Here is a 25,109-nt window from a genome sequence, read left to right on the forward strand (position 1 = left end):
AAGGCCGAAGATATCAAACATCTAACAAAAAATATAAGAGCTAAAAAAGCATTCAGTGGATCAGCCTTGGGTTAAATGGAAGATTTTAAAACACATTCACCAGCTGTCTCCTACTCAGGCTTTTTTCTAATCTGCAGGATTCCAGGACTGCAATTTTCTACCACAGCACAGTGAAAGGCTGCTGCCCCAAAAACAAATACTGACAGTGAAGATTAAAATTTCAGAGCTTTTGTTTATTTGGTTAAGGGGGCAGGTTTGTTTGTTTTTGCAAGGATAATTTTTGTCACTGGTCTTCAGTAACTCCCTGACTCTCTTTAGCAGCCATTAAAGGTGGTGTGGAAATGTCAAGCCTCTTTCCTGATTTCACATATCCTAGGATTGCTGAAAGACAAATCAGGCATTTAGCAAAATCCTAGGAGTCTTAAGAGGGAAAGGAAGCTTACAAGCATTAAGCAAAGGGGTTCTTAAGATTTACCTGGAACCTTCCTAGCAGGACTCCCTCCCCCTCCAAGGACTGTGCAACATTCCTCTATGCACGCTACCTATTTCACAGGCTCCCTTGGCACAGAAGCCTCATCCCCTCCCATTTCATTTTCCACGCCCCCTCCTCCTCCCCCCCCCCATGTGGAGATCTGCAACATATGCATGTTAATTCAGGCATCTGCTAGCACAAAGATATAAATCTGGAAAAGGATTGATGGATTTTCACCTTTTTTTTTCTTTTTGGAGAGGGGCAAGCCTGGCACAGATCTTAGATCCCAGGCTTTCAATGTGTAGAAACATCTGAGATACTCCACACACTTCGTCCACAGACAGAGAAGGGTAATTTTACCGCAAAATTCTGCTCTCAAACCCAATACAAGCCCACACTGGTGCATAGGAGAGCATGGCCTGGGGCTACGCAATCCCTATGCCAAGTTTAAAGGGCAGAACTGCTGCCCTTCTAGAAGGGGAGACCAGTTCAGTGTTCAGCTCTGTGCTATTTATCCTGCTTTTCATCCTGGAAATATTTAGGCAGTGGTTTTTATTTCCTTTTATGCAGGTGATGTTAAGACCTGGTTGCCAATCAATTGCCTCCAGGTCAGCTCCCGTACACACACTCCCTCCTGCTACTCAACTTCATCTCACAACCTGCTCCTTCCTTCCCCGTGCTGCTGCTCTCTCATCACAAAACCCAAAAACTTGGGATTTTTGTTTTGATTTGTTGGGGTTTTTTTTAAGCTGCCTGCCGACTTTCCACCTGCTATCACATTACAAAGTTAAAGCAAATAAGAAGCAGGCACTCTGCACAGTTTCAGTGACTTCAGTGAGGTCATGTAAGGCTAAATCTCTAGTGAAAGCCAGGAAAAGCACTACACATCTTTTCTTCTGCACTGCAGAAGGTTTGGCAGGGCGGTGTTAGCTGTAAAATAAGGCTGAGTGTGTCACCATCTTCCCTGTTGCAAAACAACACTTACAAACACACAAGTCCCAAAATTCAGCTACTTCAAAGCCTGCCACTGATATTGCCAGTTTTATCAACAAACTCTGCAATGCATGGCATTGCTCAGAGCAGTCTGAGTAAAGGACGGTCTTTGCTTTTGCTGGGGGTGTTTCAGTCTTCATTAAAAGAAAAAGAGGTTTATGCTTACTCAAAGAACAAGAACACAAAATAGAAAAGTACCCAAAACTCATCTCATCTGTAGCTCCCTCTACAGTGACACTGACCTCAAGACTGGCAAGAGCAAAAGAGTTCTGTTTTGAACGCTGGCACTGGCAAGAGGTATCTGTACAACCTATATGACCAACCACTGTAGAGTCCAACAGCACCTGATGGAGCACTTGGGAAGCCTATTATCCTTCTCACAGTGAGGGACAATGATGCAAACCACTCTCAAGCAGAAGAAAAATGCAGTAACCCGACACAATGCTCTAAGTCTGCAAGCCTGCTTTTCCGAATGAAGGAGCAGTACCAGGAGACATGGCAAGCAGCTCAAGATCTACAGAATAAATGGTGCCCACTATATGCCATCTCCAGACAGAATAGAAGGCAAAATGGCTTTGCCCAGCTATCTTCCACCACTGTCAGGTTGCTGGATCCTGTTTTACACAGAACTCTTCAGCAACAATTTTTGGTCCCTGTCCATGGTAGGGAGGTTGGTACTAGATGATCTTGAAGGTCCCTTCCAACCCAAACCATTTTTTGGTACTGTGATTTGTGCCAGCAGGACAACTCAGGCTTAAAATTCAAATTCTGCTCCTGGGCAGGATGCTTGCTCACTGGGACAGCCCTACAGCATCCCCCCCTTCCTGTACCAACCAGACAGTGGAAGGATGCCAACCACAGCAGCATGCCTTTTTCCAGTAATTCAGAGATTTGAAATACAATCAGGAAACCAAAGCAATTTGTGTACTTGGATCAACTTGGGGGGGGGCGGGGGGGGGGGGGGGGTGCAGGAAATCAGTAAAGGGGAAAAGAGTGATTTTGACAGCCTCCCAACCATATCTTTACTACCTTCTCTTCCTGAATTTAAACAAAATAGAGGGCAGGAAAAAAAAAAATTAAAATTATTCTAGAGTAACTCAAACTAGTTCCTTGAACCTAAAACACTTTCTAAAATTTCAGCTACCAAAACAACAATAAGACCCACTAATTGTACAGAAAAACTTCTTTTCCAATACCAATATCCACTTCTATAAAGCAAAAGGTGAAGCTCAGCCTGATTTTGGGGGGCAGAGGGTTGGAGCCCATTTTACGGGCAGGAGCCACTGTCAAAAGGAAACTGCAGCGAGTTAAATACAAACAATATTTAGCCCAGTGTTTATTAAAACCTTTAAATACCAGAAGCAGTCGTAACCGCCCAGGATCTTATCATTTCCATATATCTGATACTGCCTCCACCCAAAACTCAAGCCTCATTTGGATGGCAGTTTTACAACTGAGACATTTAAACATACCAACATCTATTCCTACTGACAGCAGTTACTAGTCAAGCAAAAAACATAATGGAAAACAGACACAGAGGATAGAGAGGATCTGATTAATCTCCCTACTCAGGCAGAAATTTGGTCTAATGAAATTGATTTAAAAAGCCGAGTTTCCAAAGAAGGAACATAACATTTTCAGGTGGTTTGGCACATTCCCTTCAATCTGTCCAAGTAGGAAAATAAATAAAACCAAATAAGAACACATCTTTTGGGCTACACTTCTCATTTTCCTACTGATTGCAGTTCTCTGCTGTTTCTTACCAAGCCACCCTGCTCTGGCCACTAAGCTGCACAGCCCAGTTAACACACAGCATCAGAATATCCTGAAGTGCATGAGAGTTTCCTCACTCATTACAAGAGATTTCTCAGCCAGAAGCTAAGGATCATTTTTCATAAACTACAACGTAAGTAGGAGAAGTAAACTGTGAAGAGATATGAACTGAAGTTTAAAGCATCTTTTTAAGACTTTTTTCTCCATCTGTATGTTAACCAAACATTCACATACTCCCCGCTAACCCACATGATACTGACCTAGCAGAAAGCAGATTTAAAAAGTACTTCCATTACCATCTCCTCCCACAAAAAAAAAAAAAAAAACCCAAACAAACCTTAAAAAGCAAATTCTCACTGTAGCAAAGGAACAGCCAGACATGTGCTTCTGAATGACCACTTGCAACATATAGGCAGCAAAGGCATTAAGAGGAGGAAAAGGGCCTTACTCCATGTTAAAGGCTATTCACCACTGCATCAACATTTAACAAGGCTCAGTGTCACTCAATGCCAAGACTTTATGTACCGTGCCCTGTGACAGAGGGCAGAAGAGGGATTAGCAAAGATGGGGGAATAATTAATGTTTGATCTCCACTCTAAAACAGAACTACACCGGAAATTAGTTGGGTCAACGTTCTAACACCATCGTGCTCTATCCCAGCCCCACTGTTGCCAACATCACACTCCAAAACTCAGTAACTCATCAATGAAACAATGCCAGTCAAGGTTTTCACACAGTTGTACTGCTCAGAGTTAAAGGAAAATGCCAAATAGGAAGGCCCACCCTGAAACCGTGAGACTAAGCATGACTACTCCTCTCAAGAAGTGCTAAATGTGAAGACATATCAGAAGTCACTTAAGTTACGTACAGAAATTCATAATCATCAGCTCCTATTGTGTAAAAATAGGAATGTGCTACTTGAACAATATTGTTTTATATTTGTAATATGCATATGAAGTTTCCTCCCACACCTTCTATTTCTGCAGCAAGCTGTGCAGGAGACTTCTCAGTAAACTTTCCTTGATGTAATATAATGCAAAAGTTTTGATAATTCCTGGATTGCTCTGCATTACTGACAAGATGAGAAACAATGCAGTTCAGAACACAACCAGTAATTTGCTAAACCAAGTCCTACCCAAGCAAGTCTGTAAGAAAAAAGAGCAATTAAAAACTTAAAATTATTTGCAGTACATGTATATGATGAAATACAATCTGTTCAGAGAACTACACAATTCAAGCTGTTGAAAAATGAAGACACATCAGGACAAAGTCACCTAGACTTTTCAGTGCTGCACACCAAGGTGCAATGGAAAAAAATGAAAACGGGACAGAAATTTTGCTCAGACTTTGATCATTTCAATGATCAATGAAAGATGTCAGGACCAGAATCCAAATGGAAGGAGGGCCCAGCTGGAGGTTAGTGCAACTGAAATGAAAAGGAGTATCAGCCCCTCTCCAGCATGCCTAACCAGAGGCTGCTCTGACCCTTTCCCAGAACAAAGCAATGTGTTATTTGCAAACCCCACCTTCCCCTACTGAATTTTTTACCTATTTTTTTTAAGGTTTGAAATTCTCTGTACATCTGAATTAAAACATCCATTTCAAACTCCAGTCCAGCAATTGAGGGTAAGACAAAGGAGATGAGCATGAAAGAGGTAATGAAGAAACACAATACCATTAAATCACTTTTCACTGCTTAATGTGACACTCATTGCAGAACAATTTAACAAATGCTGTAACAAACGGTGTTGACACCACATGGTTTAGCACTGGAAGACTGACAGGGCCAGATTTTCAGAAGGACACACAATATGACATACATTTTAGGTTTATAACCAAATGCTTGGATTTTCAGAGCTTTTGGGATAATGTTCGTGTTACTCATCATCCGATGACACCAGTGGGTTCACGGAATGATTTTCAAAAGTGTCAAGAAAGGAAGTTTTGTTTGTTACCTTAATCTTAATGTCATCCTAATATTTAAATAAAATTTATTTGGAGCTTCTGTTTACTGCAATTGGAGTAACATTAAACATTTGATTTAATGCACTCAACAGTGAAAATCTGCAAAATCAAAACTAAACCCTGCATCTCTATCATTGCCATCGACTACCTGTAATTTCCTGAAAATAAGGAAACATTTTAAAAATATTCCAGTAAAAGAGAGAAATACTTGATCAAAAAGTGCATTTAATGAAAATAAAAGGGATCGAGCTTCTCAGGTTTCTAACATTTCAGGCAAAGTGATACAATTATCCATGTGCTGTGCTAGCAAAGCCTAACTTCTCAGGCATCTACCCAATTTGACTAGGTTATAGACAGCCCATACACTGTATCAGACCCTCCAGCAAATACATAATTTTGCCTCTGCTCCCTGGTCTCTAATCTACCCAAAGCTTTTCACAGAGATAATATTACATTCATGGTTTAGGCCTTGACAACTGCACCCATAAATCAATTTTAAATCTTGCATTAATCATCTTTCTGTAATCAGTGGCTATTCAGCACAAATTTACATCTCATTTCTGTTGGCCAAACAGCCACATTAGAGCTTTGAAGCTTATTCAGGCTTAAATGATTATATTCCCCTAATAAACACTGAAGTCCCTTCAGTCCAGCCACCGTGAGCTGCATTAATGACACGCCACGGCAGCCGGGGCCACCCGAAGTCAGCCTTCTATGATGCTACAAGCAGCAGCCCCCCATGCCAGAGAGGTTTTTTGCATTTCCAGTACACTCAGAAGAAATGAGAAAGCTGATCTCCCTGTGCAGACCCTCTTAGCAGAACTGGCATGTACAGCAGGCACATACACAGTGCAATTTATTGCACCTCCTCCTAACAGCTCCATTTGCCACCTCTTGCATACATGAGGTTACCACTGAGAGAACTGAAACCCAGATTTTCTGACTCCCTACATGCTGAGCACTTTATAACTGTCACCAAAAACAAAGCAAGCTGTTGAAGCTGAATCGTGTAGAAAATCCACTTTTCTCATCTGTCAGACGACTGTGAACTTTGTTCACAGCACCACCAAACTGGGTTTTGGCATGCTTTTCTTTGATCACCTCAGAATTAGGCATCATATTTTTAATATCTAACTACACTCTTTTCCTGGTTTTTGGGTTGTTCTCACTGCTTTGTGTGACAAAGAATATCACTTAGGCAGGATTACAGTAAGCAGCTAAAACATGATCAGTTCAGGGCAGATTTTGCACGTTGTTGCCTGCAATCCCTATAGTGAAGCAATCTATCTTGATTGAACAAAGAATAATTATTTAATTAAAGATCCTCGGCAGGCCTACATTATTAAACCAGTATAAAAAGCCTCACATTGATTGTATATTCACTTTCAGTTAAGGTTTGAATCAGTATGCTAAGATGTAAAAATGAATGAACAGAATGATTTTATTATGACTGTTGTTAAGTACTTACCCACTACAGGTAATTAATTATACATGTGGATGTTTGTTATGCTTATTCCACACCATAATAAAACTTTCAGTTACTTTTTATTCTATGGGATTTCACTCCCACCACATCAGACTTATGTTACTATTTAAATATGGCACCAGAATTGCAAGGATATAAACCTGTCTGAGAGGCAACCTGGACCTCAATGTTTCTTTAAATCTGAAATTGAAGAAGCATGGATTTGCTTATTTGCTTATGATGGATATCCTAAATCCTAACCATCTCAGAAAAGATATATTTCTGGAGAGGTTCCATACTTCATCAGCTATTTTTCTTCACCTGCAACCTCCTGCTACTCCACTCTCTTCTAGCATCTGACAACCACTGAAGAAACAATTGAATAGCAACATGCCATCACTAGGGAAAGCAAATACAATTGTGTACTAAACATTAGACTGAGATGTCTGTACTGCAAAAATACATGCTGCTTCAGCAACCAGCTGTGATAGTGCAAAGTCTAGGAAAGTTGCTGAAATTTTCAGAAGAAACCGAAAAGATCTCAAATTATTTACCTAAACAAGAGGTAAACCATGTCTTAACTGGATGGCAACCCTATAATACGTACATGAAGAGAAATTTTTTGTTATTAGATTGCTTTTCATCTAAACAACAAGAGATCCAGGAACTGAAATTAAACACTTTTGAAGAGAAGGTAAAATAACTTAGATATTACTATAAGTGCTGGGGGGTAAGCAAACCATTGGGGGAACTTGCCACAGGAGTTGAACGTCCACCATTTGACACCTACAAGGGGTATTTGGAGAAGTTTCAGAAGAAAATATCTGCTCAGGCAGCCTAGCCCATGGTGAGCCATGTGTATCCATCACCCAAGCAAGGCAGCTTAAAACTAGTACCGTGAAACGAGTAAGTTGGTCTATTGTTAGGTCTTTGCCCGCACAATTAAGCTACAAGCTCATGTTACTGTTATTTTACATCAAGGGTGCATTGGGATTAACAGTGGGCTAGAAGTTGGAGTGGTAGAGTAGAAGGAATAGCTGAAAATACAGACATGGGAAAGGGCTAAGTTTCTTTAGGAAAAGAGATTACCATCAACTAACTCTTCCTCAAGCAGCACAAGATTCAGTTAAGATGGGAAATGAAGAGAAGTGCACAAAGCTACAGTCTGTCCGTCCCAGGTGGCAATGGACCTGTTAGGTTTAGCCACCTTAAACACACTCATCTGCTGTCCTGCACAGCTCCAGCCTTCAGTATTTTCTTTCACAGCATCCAGATGAGCAGCCACTAAGAGTCTGCCTTCACTTCTACCTGGCTTCCATCACAAGGATATTCTTCTCCTTGTGATCCATTTGCCTCAAAGAGCAAAGAAAAAGATACTGCAAGACTTTACTAAGGCCACTTCCAAAAAGCCATTTTCATTTCAAATGGCAACACTTCAGCTAGGAGAAATTGTAAAGATCCCAGTCCACTGCTACTCAGGATAAAACAAACAAACAAACCCAAAAAACAACAAAATTAATAATAATAATAAAAAAACCCCACTACTTTATAGCATTAATATCTCTTAACAAAAAAATAAATAAATTAAGAGAAGGCTGGGATGTGACTAACTTGCTTGTGGCCCCTATTGCCTGAATCAGGATGAGGGGAGGAGAATGAGAGCAGCGACTAGTTCATACTGGTAAAGTTAGCATGAAGAGGCATAGCAAGATCCACTGACAGAGAACTGAAGTTGGACCAATTCAAGCTAGAAAGATTAGTTTGTCTTAGAACAAGGACTACTTGCTGTTGGCACAAGCTATAAGGGGATATGGTGGACTCTCCAGAAGAGGAAGACTAAATCAAAGAAATCCCTCTGCAGAAGATGTGCTGTAGGTCAAATCAAGGTGACAGACCTGCTGCAAGGACCCTTGAACAAGTTTCTGCACTGTACATACTGTAGGAGATTCAACTACATAATGTTAACAAACCAAAAACCTTAAGCTAACACATTCACAAATCTGGTCTTGTTTTTAAATAAGCAAATAATATATTATGCCTTTTTTTCCCCAATTGATTGTTTTACTCCACCAGCAAGGAAATGATAACTCAGTAAGAAACAGCATGTCTAGAATGTCAATGATTTGCAATTAACATATTTGAACAGCAGGGAGTTGCTCAAATTTTTTCTTAATATTATTTTGATTACTTATGTATTTACTGTAATACGAGACAAAAACAGCTCGGTCCTCAGTTTTAAAACTGTGCAGAGCAGAGACAACAGAAAATTAAGCCAGCAATACCTTTGGCCACAGTATTCTTTGTGAAAAAATTGTTTTCACCCTATTTTCTCTCTTTGCTGCTTTATTTTCGAACACACAAAACAAAGATTAGAAAAAAACTAAGGAGACAGTCTGTTTTAAAAGGCAACAATCAATATTTGCTAACTCACTCCAAGTTCAAGAAAACACAGGACGCCTATGGCACTAGCAACTATTTTGTATCTCAGTTGCTTGCTTTATCCTGAATCGATGGGGACACTACATGGCCTTACAGCAGGGACAGATTTACCAGGGAATTAATCTTGGAAAAGCCCTCTCATACAAAAAAGCTCATCACAGATTCTGGCTTCTGCCAAAAACCCTCTGCAAAACTTGGAGAGATGCACAGGGACTTCACATCCAGTTCCAGCAAGGTCAACATCTGCAAACAGCAGTGCTGGGGGATAACACCTCAGGTCAGCACTGGAGGAGCTAACCCTGCAAGCAGAAAACCTCAGGAGTAGCACTGTGCTCAAAAGGGGCAAGGAAAGAGGAGTCCAAAAGGTTTACCTGGGCTAGTGGCATCAAACAAAACAGTTTGCATACACTGAGCAAGAGCTGCTTAAGATTCCCTGTTTTCTCTCCACCACCTTCACAGCAAAAGCCTTTTACAAACATTATAAGGCAGCATCATAACCAAATCCCTTGGGGGCTAAAGACATTTGCCAGTTCAATACACTTATATGGCTCTGAGAAACAGGCTCTGCCAGACTTGGTTACTGCAACTCCAAAGAACACAGTAGCTTCTGCATATCTCTGCTGCCTGTCCACATCAAGACCACCCCTCTGAGTTAAATATACCAGACTCTGAATAAGCAGCATTTTGAAATTCAATACACAGGGCTTGGGAAGCTGAACTTACAGCCTGTATAATTGGCACAGATATTCAATGATGATTAAAATTAATAAGTAGGACAACAACCAAATCCCTCAACGAGTTTTGATTATCTCAGTGTGGGTACTTATCAGAATTACTCTGACACACTGAGTCTCTGGTCAGCAGGCGCAGTCACCCCTCAGCCCACTGAGGTTTTCTTCACATCCACCGTGACATCTACCATCAGGAAAAGACAAGCACTGTGCAAAAAGGTTTGATTCGGCCTGAAATCTGTTACCAAGTGAACTATTCATTTTGTTCCTGTTCAGCAGCTGTACCCTGCCTCACTGCAATTCCGCAGCAGAGTCGCTTCAGCCCCTGCTTTTGTAGGGAGGCACCGACCTGCTTACAGTTCCCTACTCCATTGCCTAACACCACATATCAATGACCACAACTCATTTATTTTCTGATCAGCTGACATCTACAGTGATTGACATAACTAGCAATTCCTTTCTAAAGCTGCACAATTTTCAGGTTAATTTTCTGCACTAGAACTGAAATCATCAGGGCTCTGCCCAACTATCATATTAATCAATATCCATATTTTTAAGGATGTAAACTCAAGAATTAGCAGAGACTCAAAAAACATATATGCTGCTGTTGAAGTTAACTACACAGGAACACTGAGTTATTCAATCAGGCTTTAAAAATAAAGCAAACAGTAAACCAGGAGATTGTGTAATGAAGTGACTTTATCTCACAGGATTACACTTGTGGTTATGACTTTAATTGTGTAGTCTACAAGGATTTGCAACAAACTGAATAATCTGGCATTATTGTAATGATTTTTAATCATAACACTGGGTATGATTTACAGGCTTACTATATATTTGCATTGCAATCAACTAAAACAGTCAGTGCATGCCCTTCAATTTGTAACAGTGCTTAAAATTATCTCTTGCAAGGAGCTCCAACAGCTGCCCAGTCAAACAGTTTGGAGGTTTAAAACTGAGGAAAAGCTCTCAAGTGTGAATCTTCCAAAGTTTTGAAGAAAATAAAGTTAAAACAGAAAAAAATTGAATAGTCCAAAGGTTTCTAACAGAAGACCAAAGACCACATTATTACTGATTTTACTGCTTACTGAAACAGTAGCAAAGCAATGCTGAACAGATATCAAACAGAGCAGAAGTTATTTAGATGGACCTCAACTTCAAGCAACAAATTTCAGCAACGACCTCCAGGCTCCAGCAGGAAGCCAGGAGAATCACACCAGTGCTGTGACTGGAGTTTGCAGGCTGAATATGCAAAGACAAAAAAATACAGGTGGCCACTCCTACCACCCCACCCCACATCCTTCCCCTCCCAAATAAAAAAGGCTGCCAGCACAGGCAGAAGGTGCTAGCTTTTCTAAACAGCTGGAGGAAAAATTAGCACATCTATGTCCTCCTTTTCAGACAGACAATTTTCTTACCCTGCTTGGTATCTGCAGGGTACAGTTGGGTCTTGGGGATATGGGTCGTGGAGCTTTCAGAGAGAGTCCAGAGGAAGGCCATGAAGATGATCAGAGGGCTGGAGCACCTCTACCATGAAGACAGGCTAAGAGAGTTGGGGTTGTTCAGCCTGCAGAAGAGAAAGCTCCACACAGACCTCATAACAGCCTTCCAGTACCTGAAGGAGCTACAGGAAAGCTGGGGGGAGACTTTTTAAAAGGGCATGTGGCAATAAAACATGGGGAAATGTCTTTAAACTTGAAGAGATTAGACATTAGGAGGAAATTCTTCACTCTGAGGGTGGTGAGATACCGGAACAGGTTGCGCAGGGAGGTTGTGGATGCCCTATCCCTGGAAGTGTTCAAGGCCAGGCTGGATGGAGCTTTGAGCAACCTGGTCTAAATGGAGGTGTCCTTGCCCATGTAGGGGGCATTGGAACTAGATGATCTTTAAGGTCCCTTCCAACCCAAGCCATTCTGTGATATCATCCCAGCAGGACTGCTCCCTATGAGCAACACATCTGCATCAGATCTAAAATCCATTAATTCTGGAAGATCACTGTCAATAAGATGATCTTTAAATTATAATGTCTTGTCATCACCACCTCTCCCACACTGTCCTCACTCACCAGTTCTTGGTCTAGCTCACAGCCAAAGGCAAGCTAGGGGAGGGGCTTACCTAAACAAGAAGAACACCAAGCCTGCAGCTCTTCCTCTCAACAGGAACAGAACTGCAAAAGGATTAACAACATACACCAACATCTCAAATCACATTAAGAAATACTCCACAGTATCATCTCCTGCCAATTGCGTCTTCTCTACAGCATTATGAACTGTCAATATTACAGGAAGATTCACTGCTGATACAGAAAGATCTTTGAAGGCAAGGGCCAAATCACTTGCCCCAAAATATTTCTTCTGAAGTCAAACGAAAATTTTTGCAGCATAAAGGCTCAGTCCTTCCTCCACTTCAGAACAAAAAGTTCTCATCTTTGATACTGCAAGAAAGCATCTCAAGGAGTATAATTATCCACAGGAGACACATATCTTTATGAATTTACAGTTCATCTTATTTCACCTCAGTAACAGATTTACAGGACACTATTTTCTGTTTCAATATACAGGCAGTTAATATGCACTGAAATCAGTAAGATGCACAGTCTGAAAGTGATACTAGGCTATGTTATGTTAAATCAAGAATTTAACATAATCAAAGCAGTGACCTTGTCCTTACTGGGGTAATGTACACAAAGGAGAAATAAGCAAGTATACACAAGTTAAATGTTTATCAGAGCATATCAGCAAGAACCAGGTATCTAACACTACTTGCCTTCTTGGAAAGCAGCAAAAGGAAGCAAATGAAAGCTGCTCTGGGGGTCTTTCAGCCTGGTCTGACAGATGCAGTTTTTAGAAAGCCATCAGCAATCTCAGCTCCTCACCATCACCACCCGTCTCCTGGGAGCAGCCCAGGTGTCCAGCTCAGCAGGCAATTCAGTCTTCCTCCTTCATCTACATGCTGATGCCCAGTGCCCATGCTTCTTCGGGGAACTTGCCTCCTACCAACCCCCAGGGCCTGATCCTGCCCCCCCGCAGCTGTCTGGCAATTCATCCATGGATTATCCTACTAAGATCACACATGGATAAGTGAGGATCAAACTAAAATGCAAGTGTCATTCACTCCTAACTCTAAATCACTAGTACATCACTGATGTGTTTTCAGTAAACCACCTTTAAACAGAAATGAGGAACAGTAACTTCCCATTACACATGTAAAAAACAATTGTTCTCCCCCCTAAATGCTCACAACTCTCCACAGCACAGCAGTTTTGTTTTGTTTTTTTCTTTTTTTAGGGGTTTTGGGTGTTTTTTTTCCCCTCAAACCCTCAGACCAGGCAGGAGCAGCAGAAGAAAGACACTGTTCAGCCCATGGGGTACAGACCATGGCAGCTTGACAGAATACCATTGTACAGTAGTAACAGGGAGGTGACCAATACCTGGGTGTCACCCACGTTCCCTTCAACAGAACTTCAGAGTTTCTGCTGGAGAAAGCCTAAAATCTGGAGCTACCACTTTCGTTTAGAGAAAAGTTAAGACACAACCCCCGAAAGGATGTGTGTGCGTCCATGTGAACTCCTGGTACTTAGTCTATGATCTGTTTTGTCACAGTATTCTCAATATTAAAACAAACAGACCTCATTATTGCCTGCTTTAGTCAAACACACTACACTGTATAGCTCAGCATGCTTTTTCCCCCCAAATGAAGATATCTTAAGATAAATTAAGACTATAAAACCAGAATATTTTAAGGCAAAAAAAGCTTCCAATTAAAATATTGGCACTTTCTTGCACTAGCCAAAACCCCAGCCCCACTCTCCCCTTTTGTATGTGCACATAGCCCTCAGCAACTGAAAAACACCCTGGTTTTGGGACTGGGACAAGCAAACAGAGAACATGATGTTACCCATTTCTGATCCTGAACCATTCCCATTAATAATTTGAAAAACAGCTGAAAGTTTGTTCTAACAGTCCTAGATGTTCTGCTGCTGAACTATTTCTTAAATAGCCACATATCAGGACTTTGCAGTAAAACAGAAGTTAATAAAAAAGGTCTCCTTACTGGTTTTAAGCAAGGTGATGGGTCTTCAAAAAAAGCCCTCTAACTTTCATTGTCTTCATTCACTGCACAATACACAAGAGTACTGGTCATGAAGACAAAATAGCAGCTTCCATTTTAACACTATTTTTAGGAAATTTGCATTGAAAATTTTCTCCTTCCAGAGAAACCTACCATGTGTTTCCCTTTCTGAAATTAGCATTAATTTTGGTTTTTTTGAGCTGGCTTTCCTGAAAGAGTGACATGAAAAGAAAACCAACTTTCATCTATTATAAGAACACTAAATAAATCAAACAGGACTGCAGTCTTGAGTTTAGTTTCCAAAATAAGCCATTACAATTACTAAAGAGATATGCTGTCAAATTGTGCAAGAGCAAGGGCAAGCCTTAAAAAAGTAACATGCAATTTAGTGATAAGTAATCCACTGATACATATATTTAGCATATGAAGTAGTAAGCAACATACTACAAAAATTAATCAACATAGGCTATAAAATCCTAATGCATGTTTTATAAACCTTGGGCTGTTGCATATGTATTTTGTAATGGTAATACTTTATTCTGCGAAGTTTATGATTCTCCATGACAGCACTACATTTATATATTTTAATTGTATGGTTATTAACTGTTGGATACCAGGATTTCTGAAATTGGCACAAAAGTAACAGAGAAAACAATGGTTTTAGAAGATAAAGCTCTTCAAAGCTCTTTTATGCCCAAATGTAATTCCTAAACGCTAGAGAAAAAAGGAGATTATTGTTTACCCAATGAGCCTGTGTGGAAGAATCTAACACTGACAACTGTATTTGCAAAACCATATACTGAAGGATCAGCCTTCCTTTCTTCTATGCTAGATTTTCAAGACCATGATAGTAATATATTATTCCAATATTACATTTCTAGCTGAGAAAAAAGTGCTTTATTCTCAATCTTACTAGTGTTCATTTATTTTACAGTACCTTAGAGTACTCTAGGCATTTTTTATCTGCTTTAATAGGATGTATGTCTCACCAGATGCTGCTCCCAAATAAAAGCCTGATTCATGTCAATGGCAAACAAACCACAGGGCAGCTAGCTGAAAGTCCAGGACAAGTTTATAAGCCTTCTAAAATGAAGTGAGAAGATTTAATTTCAAATGGAAAAGAAGATATGAGAAAGGACACAAATAAAATGGTGAGGCTATTCAGCGAGAACAGACTGTTGTCTAGAATGAGGTGTTCTGGTTTAAAAACAGCTACATATCCTAGCTAATCTGCTGCAGGCAACAGAAGAGCAGATCTTAAATACAGGGTGATGCATGAGTAAGAGTAATGTGTTTTTTTAAGCAGGTCAAGATAATGGGGGGGGGGGGAAAAAACAACAAACAAAACAAAAGCAAATCTCACCCTAGACAAAGTCAGGACAAGCTTCCAGACACCAGGCCTTCAGATGTAGGGCTGGAAAAGACCAAAACAGATCACCTTGTTTGTTCCTCTGGAAGACATGAACGCTGCTTGTCCAGAGTAACAAGGATGATTGTTTGACCTGCTGCCAGAGTCCTCCTGTGAAAGAAACCTCACATCTGCTCCAATGGTCCACCAGTAGAAAGTACTTTCCATCAAGTTTAACCTGAATCAGCTTAGCTGAAACAAGTCCTATTTTCTTGTCCTATTGACTTGCAGCCTGGGCAAGGGCTATTCCTTTCTTCTCTCCAACCCTCAAGGTGGTTTGTGGGCCAGCCCAGTACTCTTATGCTACACCCAGTGCCATCAGCCTTTTCAAACAAGAGCCATCTCTCCACTGTAGACCTCATCTCTTTAGATTTTAATTGATACATTTGAGCTGTGTGAAACACATGCAGCTCTACAAGCACTGGCAAGGCCACAAACTCGCCAGGGAAATCTACCAATTTGAACAGTAGTCAGCTGGCCAAAATCCACTCCCATTAACTCCAGCATCTTCAGTCTTACTCTGGAGCTGTCAAGAGTCTGAAATGTGAACTCAGCACTGCTTCAAAACAGTTTAGTTCAATTATCACAAGGGTCCTGCACAAATACATTATTAATTTCAGGTGTCTTCTCAGACCCAAAGCTCAAACTCCTGTTATAATTATGCTTTACTATACAAGCATGCATGAGTCACTCTGGCACCCTAGCACAGGCATCATCATGGCTCCATGGGATATGAGGAAAAACAACCATGTAAGCACGTGAAGAGCCAGAGGGAGAGACACACAGGACAGAAGTTTGCATATATACAAATACCGCATCTTACCTTAAGGAATCCTAGTGGAAAACAACCCTCCATATATTTAAACTCTACTGAACTCAACAACAGTCTGCAAATTATTCATGTAAAATGCCTTTATTCTGTATATAACAGAAAATTTTAAGTACAACTTTGAATTGGATTACTCAGTTTACTTAAAATACTTAGGTGTGCAGTACATTTTCTTACTAACCTGTGCATGCACAAAAGCACGTACATAATAAACAAGCAGACAAATTGCATGCTTTTAAGGTGTCATTAATATATTTTTTTCACCTACTCAGGTATTACTTACTTCCATCATGCTTCTAGCTGCAGTATGAATTGCATTCTTGCAATTCATGTTAGCATATCCCTCTATTCCTCTTCTACACTGGTCACAGCTGAGCAGCATCATTTAGAGGAAAAAACCTCAGGCTGCCAGAAGTACTGCCCTGAAAATGCCAATTATAATCATAGCTACATGACACAGCTCAATGGTGCCAAGAATCCTCCTTCTCTTTTCACTACCCCCTGTCCCTCCCACTTTATTTTATTTCTATCCCTGAGGGCAAACACTGCCTCCAATTCAGGATTCCCGTATAAAATCTGTATCTGAACCAAGATCGACAGAGAGCAACATGAATCTATTTACAAACCACGCTGAGTAATCTAAATCACTGTTTTTAACTTCAAAGAGGCACCCTGGGGTACCTGTCCTCAAAAGAATGATACAAAAATGCAGCTCACAAAAAAAGAAAAACACAACAAAAAACCCACACCAACAAAAAGCAAAACCAAAACCACACCAATGTCCTACATAAACGATAAGTAACTTGCAGAATCAATTCGGCTTAATTTACCCCCGAACTTTTGGTATTTGGCCTTCCTAAGCGCCAAAAGCAGTCAATTGCATTCCCTCTTGCCATTCACATGCAACAAGTCATCTAGTCCTTTCATTTTCTGCAATGAATAAAGCATTATGAACATCTCCACAGGTTCCTTCATACATGTTTATTTTCCTGTCTGAGCCTAAGAAAAAATCCCAGCACATGAAGCTGTGCAATGAGCCACAGCACACAGCAAGTACCCCAAGGACCAATGAGGCTTTCCTGTTCTGTGCTCCAGGAAGGTCAGGGAAAGCAATGGAAACTGGAGGAGATGGGAGAGGACCTGTGAGATGAAAACAGAGCAGGTGTGTGGGGCTCCAATTTGGACAGGAAAAAGAGTACTTCTAAGCTGTAAAGAAATAAGTTTCAGAATAAACCCTGAAAGGAGGAAGGATCTGAAACAAATCAGCACTATTATAGCCACTGAAGCAAAAATCAGACATAATTGCTGAATCAATCAAGCTAGCTAAAATAAAGCATTTATTTTAATCAACTTATACAACTATTTGGATACTGTTAAAAGTGGCTGTGTTTTCACTTGGACAGACCAAATAAGACTGAACAGTACAGGTTTACAGGGGGCTCTTTGTACCTTCTCCCCGTGGCATGGCTTTGCAGGGAGTCAAAATGTATCACACGGAGTATCCTGCCAAATCAAGGGAGGAGAGGAGGCAACACAGTCTACAAGCACTGCTTGACCCAGCTATTTCTCTTGCAGTGTTTACCATCACTCCTACTTCTGTGAGCTTCTGTAGGATAAAAATGTATATTTAGAACAGGCAAGTGCAGGCAGTTCCTGTAGGTCAGAGCTAGTCATGTATAATGCACACATAAACCTCTGAAGTGCCCAGTTTGGGCAATCCCAAGCAGCACTCCAGGAAGAAATCGCAAGGTACGAGTCTCACAGGCTCTGCAGACCTGCTGTACAAGCACAGACTGTAATAAAGAAACTTGTACAGTTTTGTTGATTTGCTTGGAAAGCTTCCTACTGTAACACATGAGGGACTAGACTTTTCTGATACAGCCTCTCGTAATTCCAACAACCTCCTTCAGGTTAAAGTGAACTTACAGGAGCTGCAAAGCAAAGTCGAAATTGTCCCTTTGGCATGTAGTAACAGGACCAATTCACAGCTTAAGCTGTGAAAGGGGCAGCATTTCTATGCTTACCATGCTCCACTAGCAGGGAGAGAGTCCCTTTCCCGAGCTCCATGGCCATGCAGACCCTACAAGGACTTTGCTTATGCTCTAACAGAACTGCAGAGCAGATAAGGGAGTTAGGTAAATTAGTCTGGGAAGACTTTTTCAGTACTTGTAAAATACCACAAATATATTAGGCCAAGAAAGAAACAACTGGGCTAACCTCATGCATTTTTATGATGTCCCATGAAAACAAAGATTAAGAGGAGATTTCTGGAAATTCAAAAGCCAACCATCTGATTCACTTTTTATTTGTGGAAATTAAAGGGAAAAATCCTCCCTTTTGAGTCACTAACCATCCATTTGGCATTCATGAGTGCACTTCCAGGTGCTGTTTGGAAACTGAGCTTGTAAATATGGAAAGGTTTATCTAAATAATGAAAAAACCCACAACTGAGACTTATGTGTAGGATATTCAGCCTTTTGTTTACTCATTTCCACATACAGACCTAGGAATCTTCTCAGCTCTTCAACCCTACTTAATTCATTACTGATACTACTGTAAGGACATGCGGATATACAGCAACTGTGCTTTAAACCATAGGAAAGATACCTACTAGAGTTGTACAGAAAGGAAAAAATCTTCCACTAAGAAGAACCAGGATCTTTATGGTGTGCCATGGTACCAACACAATGCTCTGCCAGCACATCTGGCACTGGTTATTCTGATGCCCACACACACAGGAGGAGCAAGTTTAGTTCTTGGTTTTAAATCATGACAAAAAAATATTGTTACAGATTCCAACTGCAACAGGATTAGATCTTGAACTTCATTATATAGTTTATATCTATCTATATATACACACACAGATTTATATTCTATAAATCTTTACCTCTAGGATAAACCAAGCTCCCTGTATAGCTTTACATCCCTGCCATAACCCATGCCTGAAAGTGTGCAGCTCATCTGAGTGAGGCTGCCATTTCTACTACCTTTCATCTACACAGAATATATGGAAAGCCAGATTTTAATTAACTGTGTAATAATATGTGCAGGGTTGGCTGCATTTTATATAAACATTGCAGCTATTTTTATGACAATCAAACTGGATTCCAAGACAATTATGCAGTCCGTTTCATCTGGTGACTAAAACTCTGGAATAACACATTCCTGAAGGCTCCTCTGTTGGATGGCTCAGTTGTGCAACATTTCTGTCTTGGGATGCTTTCTGACCTCGACGGTGCTCGTGGCTATCCAGGAACTGACAGGAATACTCGGCGCCGTGCCAAAGTCAACCTCTTGAGATGGTACCAAAGCTCTGTCACAGTACAGCACTGAGGACGCCCCAACCAAACCAAAGCCCAGAAGTCACAGCAATGGCTGCTCACACAATACAGTCAGGCCAAGCACACACACTGGACGGTATTAATTTATTTCGGGTATCAAATTAAGAGGCCACGCTCTTTCAGTTCTCAGTACAGTTAACGGTAAGGCACAGAGGCTCTTTGAGGTGCTTAAAACTCAGCTCCTGTTTCAGTATTATCGGCTCCCAGAATTTTATCGTGGGTCTGAAAAATATTTCTGAACATCCCTGTTCATTTAAAGCTGACAGTAATGTCTCAGACTCTGTGTTTTACAAGAAAACTTTCAGAAAATTGTGTTGTATATTTACCCCAACGGCTCAAGAAAAGAACAGGAATTTATAATATTTTAAAAATAATAATTAAATAACCTCATGGATTTTTTTGGTAAGGGGAGGAGTGAAGGAGCTGACTCATGATTTTTTTAAATACTTGTGACTGGCTCTACTGCATAAATAAATCAATCCCCTAGCCACACAGCTCCATTTTCCAGTCACAGCTTGTTGTTTTATTTATTTTTCCCCTTCTATTGCCGACAAATCACCCCAGGGAGTCTTTAAACCCAGTAGTCTACTTTCTGAATGGAAACTCTTAGTATAATTTGTGAGACAGGAAGCAAACAACAGAGACTTACCCCATTTTTTGGGTAGGCTATCCATCCTAGATCCCCCATTACTGTGCGCGAGTCCAATAAATTCACTGAAAACAAGAGAAAAAACTGTTAAGGAAGATGGATGGATTACAAACTTCACTAAATTCCATGTTTGTGTGGCTATGGTAAACAGGCTGTTTATAATTAAACAAGGAAGTTGGATTTTTGTAAAGCAGAATAACAATGCAGTAACTCCCTCTATCAATGAGGTCATAAACTGAAAACAATTCTATATATGCATTACTTTATTCCTTTGAGATCTGCCATTGAAATTAAGTTGCAAATGCACTAAACTGTAAGATCCAGATCCTTCATGCTCTTAGGATCTAGTCTTTTGGGGTGAATAAATAAGTAATGCACAATGTGTTTATGTTTATATGTAAGACATACAGTATACACTCACGTGTATACGCGTATGCTCGCAAACATCTGTGTGTTTATATACACCTTTCTTCTAAAGTGGCCTATGTTTTTAACATAATCAGGCCTTTAAGACAAAAATGAAACAGGAAACAACATGCAGAGTTTCCCAATTATCATTAATTTGATTTCAAAAGTATTTTATGTGCAACTACTACAGTATGACTGTTATCAGCAATCTATTATTTTTTTCCTCTTCCACATTTTCCCAAGTCTTCAACAACTTCATTGTAAGATTTTCAAGGGTAGCTTTGTTCAGTCACATAAGCAATCAACAATTTCCATTAAACAGTAAAAAACTATTCCCAAGCTTATAACATTTTCCCCTTCATATTACCCAAACACTGAGTAAAAAGTGTGAAGTAATTAAATCTACACACACTTAACTCAGATAAGGAAAATTAAAGCAGCGCCTGGTGCTGAGTTTTCACCTCCTGTACCCAGGGCTTTAATCTCCAACTTAAAAGCTTGTCTCTGAATCAACAGCTGTCATCCAAAAATCTCAACCTAGGAGACACTTTCTTCTACTTTAAAAGCACATTATTTCCTTCTCTAGATTACAACACTTGCTTCCCACAGTATATCTGTCTGTTGAATACCTCCCTTTTTGTACTCATGTCCCTCCTGAAAAGGAAGCAATTTCCTTGGGTCTTCAATTCCTGATCTCCACCTTATGTGCTCTTTAAAAATCCCACTGGAAATTCTCACAATTGGACTTTTCAAGTCTTTCCAGCCCTTGATGATCTAGCCCAAGAACAAGCTTGAAAGGGGTAGAGGCAGCTTCACGCACCCTCCATTTGTACCCACCATGCAGGTACTTCAGGATTGCTAGAGAAGAGAAATGGGTTTCTTGCATGAGTACAAAGGATGCGAGTATCATAACCCTCGCCCCTAGTACCTATATAAGGTTGTTTTGCTGTCTCTCCACAGCCAAATATACCAGTGCAAGTCCCCACGTGGCATACAGACCCTTCCTCACACTGGCCAGGGTCAACTATCTGCAGCACTGCAGCCAAAGTTAAAAATGCTGCCAACTGAGTACCCCAGATATCAGGATTACACTATTTACACAGGCAGAGTAAGAAAACCCAGAAGCACACTATAGGAAAAGGCATAGGCCTTTACAATCTTAAGGAATATTAAAAAAAAAACACAAACAAAACAAAAAAACCCAAAACAAAACCCCAAAACCCAAAAACAGTACCAAAAGCCAAACCAAAACAACAAATTAAGATTAAGCAACAGATTTAGTTGAAAAAAAACCACAAAACAAAACAACAAAACCAAATCAACAACAAAGTTGTCCAAGTCAGTTTGGTCTTAATCATTGTACTGTACTGAAGGCTAACAACTGTAGGCTCTTGTACACAAAACTAGCCAAAACACAGAAAAACAGTGCTGAGATAGAAAAAAAATCAGTTCTCAGCTCTGGAATCAACCACTTATCTTAAAGATTTGTCTATCCAGACGTTTTCACAATGTATGCAAGCGTTAATGCCTCACATTATCATAAGGCATATAGATGTGCTGCCTGGTGAAGTATATTTTTGCAATGTGGACCAAAAACATTTAGTAGCTCAGGCTTTTTGTGCCCAGATTGCTTTCATCTGCCAAAACAGAAAACAGTTGGGAGCTGGCAACACTACTGAACTACAGGACATTTAATGGAAGCAATACTCAGAGACTACACTGAACTACATCCACAGTAAGTAAACATACAATTAAGTGGCTTTCCACCCCACAGCCCAAGCAGAATGAAAGTATTGCTCTCTTCTACCATTAGATAGGTCATGCAGTGATGGCCAGTCTTTCCTGTCCCCAAGTCTGCAGGTAAAATGCTCATTAAGGTCTTCTGCTCCAGATGAAGTCAAGCACCAGTACCCAAGTGAATCCTGAATCACACTACATTTTCTTTTTAATGGGATAAAATATACTTCAAAATAGAACACGCATAAATAACATGTCCCATGTTGCAACTGTATACTATTTTAAAAAGCAAGGAGTGCAGTTGCCAAAATGGCAGGTTTACCCAAGTTCTTTCTATTACAGCACTGTACTTAAACTGTGCAGAACAGTACATTCTTGTCTGAAGTTGCAATGCTTGCAAAATAAGTATTGAACTACATTGTACAACTTAATTAAAACTTGTCCCGAAGATGCTACTAATGAACATAATTAGATAGCGTGTTTGATGCCACTAACTTCTTCACGACATGCTAATTAAGGAAAAAAAGTAGAGAAAGTGCTTTTATTCAAACATCACATAATAAAAAGAACATGATACAACTAAATATTGTATTATCTTTCTATCAATGACAATTTTTAAATTGCTGTTATTAACTTCAATTTCAAAATAATTTTCTGCATATGAAAGGATAATACAATCCATTCAACTCTAACTAAAATCAGTAGGTATTTTCCTACCAGTGAGTCATCCAGCAGAACTGAATACTAAATCTCCAGTTAGGTAAGACAATTTCTCCCTTATTTTAGTGAAATTCGGCACAGAGCAAAATAAATAGAAGAGGACAGGATATACCTTTTGATGGGTGCTGCACAGTAGCCCACAGTTCACATGCCAGAAGACTAAAACGCCACAAGTGACTTTAAGCTGCCCCCGTGCCTGGGCTGCTCTGGTGACCAGACAGGCATCCAGCCCATCTCAGACAGATCCTAGGGGCTGCTAAGGCACAGCAGATTTTCTGGCTGCCCTGTGGGGTTCTGCCCAGGACTTGTTTCACAGTGTACCTTTTAAAACACTGCACTACATCCATCTGCTCTGAGGAATATTAGTTAGCCAGTAGTTCCTCTAACTGCCTGCAAGAACATCTTGCCTAGAGAATCCCCAAAATTCTGGTATAAACACTAATTAGCACTGCTCCACCTAGATAAAAGGTATCTGCATCTTCCCCATCACTACCCTACCCAGTCATCTCCAGTACATCTGTCCTTTAGTTACAACATTGCCAGGTCCTGACCCCACCTTGATCAAGCATCAAAACCAGGAAAGAGACCTGGCATGCTCTCTCCAAGTGGATGGTTGCTCTGATGGCCCCGCTGCAGGAGCTCCCCACACAGGGTGACAGTGCTACCAACACTTTCAGGATGCTCTCTCAGGCAGCCTTCTCATCCCACACTGCTGGAGAGGCCACCAGCAGAGTCTCACTACACAAGGCCATTTGGGCTCATCACCACCTCTCTTCCCAACACCTTCCAGCCTAGCAGTAACATTTTTTTTTGCTGAAATAGCTTTCATCAAAAAACTGCAGATTGGCCAAGCTGTGGAAGAAATAGTGGGCAAACAGCAGGTAAAGCACGTACCTGCAACATGAAGGAAACAATTTTAGCACAGACTTTAGAGGAGGGTTGCCATAATTTCAAACAGATGCTTCCCATAGCTCACAGTGTGGCTACTTGGGAAGAGATAAAGGTGGTTTTTTGTACCTGAAGAAAAACCGTGAAACTGTCTTTGGTTTGACACAGAGAAAGAGATCAGAGGACTTATCCAGAGCAGCAGAACCACCCTCCCCAACCCACCCGTGAGGACCATCAGGGTGCATTTGGCCATGACTGTCTAATAACCAACCAACCCAAACATTCAGCTCACTGAAGGAGGCAATGTAGGAAGACCTCCAGCTATGCTGCTTGAGGCTTCCACACTTCAGGAGGTCTACTGCCAGTTCCTGTATAGCTTGGGACTCCTGGACAGCCACAATGACGTAGATACTCCACAAGCATAACCTGTTAAATAACGTACTCAGCAGCCCTTGGAATGCAGGAGAGCTTACATGACTGAAGAAATCTCTCCAGAAATGGCTAGCAACTCTGCTTGGCCTCTAACCTTAAAAGCCTGCAAAATAACAGAACTAATTTCTTCCCACTTCCTTTCCCCTCAGAACCAGCTAGCAAGAAACCTCAGAGCCCATAAGCACAGTCTTAGCACCTGTATCTTTGCCAGCAAACTTGGAAGAGTGACATACATTACAAAATGTTTTCTGCTCATCTTCACCATCACTGCATCCATCCCACAAGCCCTAATTACTTCTAATGCTCAGTCAAGGGGAACACAAAACCACACAGATCTATATCATCATTAACTTCCATGCCTTCAGGGTAGGATAAATGATGATTAAGTCTAAAGTCATACCACAGCTTTTTATTTTTTTCCCCCCTTTTTTAATACAGAATAATAGCCCAGGGAATTTGCATAACACACTTTTGTTCTCAGACAGGCTAGTTACTACAGGTGAGCAATCAAGTTAGAAGAAAATCAGAAGTGATCTGCACCTTTGCCCCAAACTCTAGCTGGTGAAATAATTGTGGTATTTTCACTCAGAAATCTCTGACAAGGAGACTAAATATTACTTTTTACTCAAAGGTCCCCATAATATTTGTATAGCTGGCATTTAGCAGCTTCACTGTGGCTAAAGAGGGACTGTGGCTGGAAGGAAGCAGAAGAAATGCCAAGGCTGATGGCACTCAGTGTTGACGTAAACGAACATTGCTGCCAACAAAGGAGAGCACCCCATCTGACA

At 40.6% G+C, this 25,109-nt stretch overlaps 1 protein-coding gene across 15 annotated transcripts in view; it reads right to left on the reverse strand.

Annotated features, from left to right (window-relative positions):
• EPHA5 (EPH receptor A5) overlaps positions 1 to 25,109 on the reverse strand; it is a 194,596-nt gene that overhangs the window by 157,584 nt on the left and 11,903 nt on the right. For all 15 annotated transcript variants that reach the window (XM_051616979.1, XM_051616984.1, XM_051616980.1 and 12 more), the window contains exon 2: positions 20,137 to 20,201. In XM_051616979.1, the coding sequence (XP_051472939.1) occupies positions 20,137 to 20,201 (65 nt within the window). The remainder of the gene's footprint in view (positions 1 to 20,136; positions 20,202 to 25,109) is intronic.

Source organism: Apus apus, chromosome 4 (genome assembly GCF_020740795.1).
Source record: "Apus apus isolate bApuApu2 chromosome 4, bApuApu2.pri.cur, whole genome shotgun sequence".
NCBI classification, from domain to species: domain Eukaryota; kingdom Metazoa; phylum Chordata; class Aves; order Apodiformes; family Apodidae; genus Apus; species Apus apus.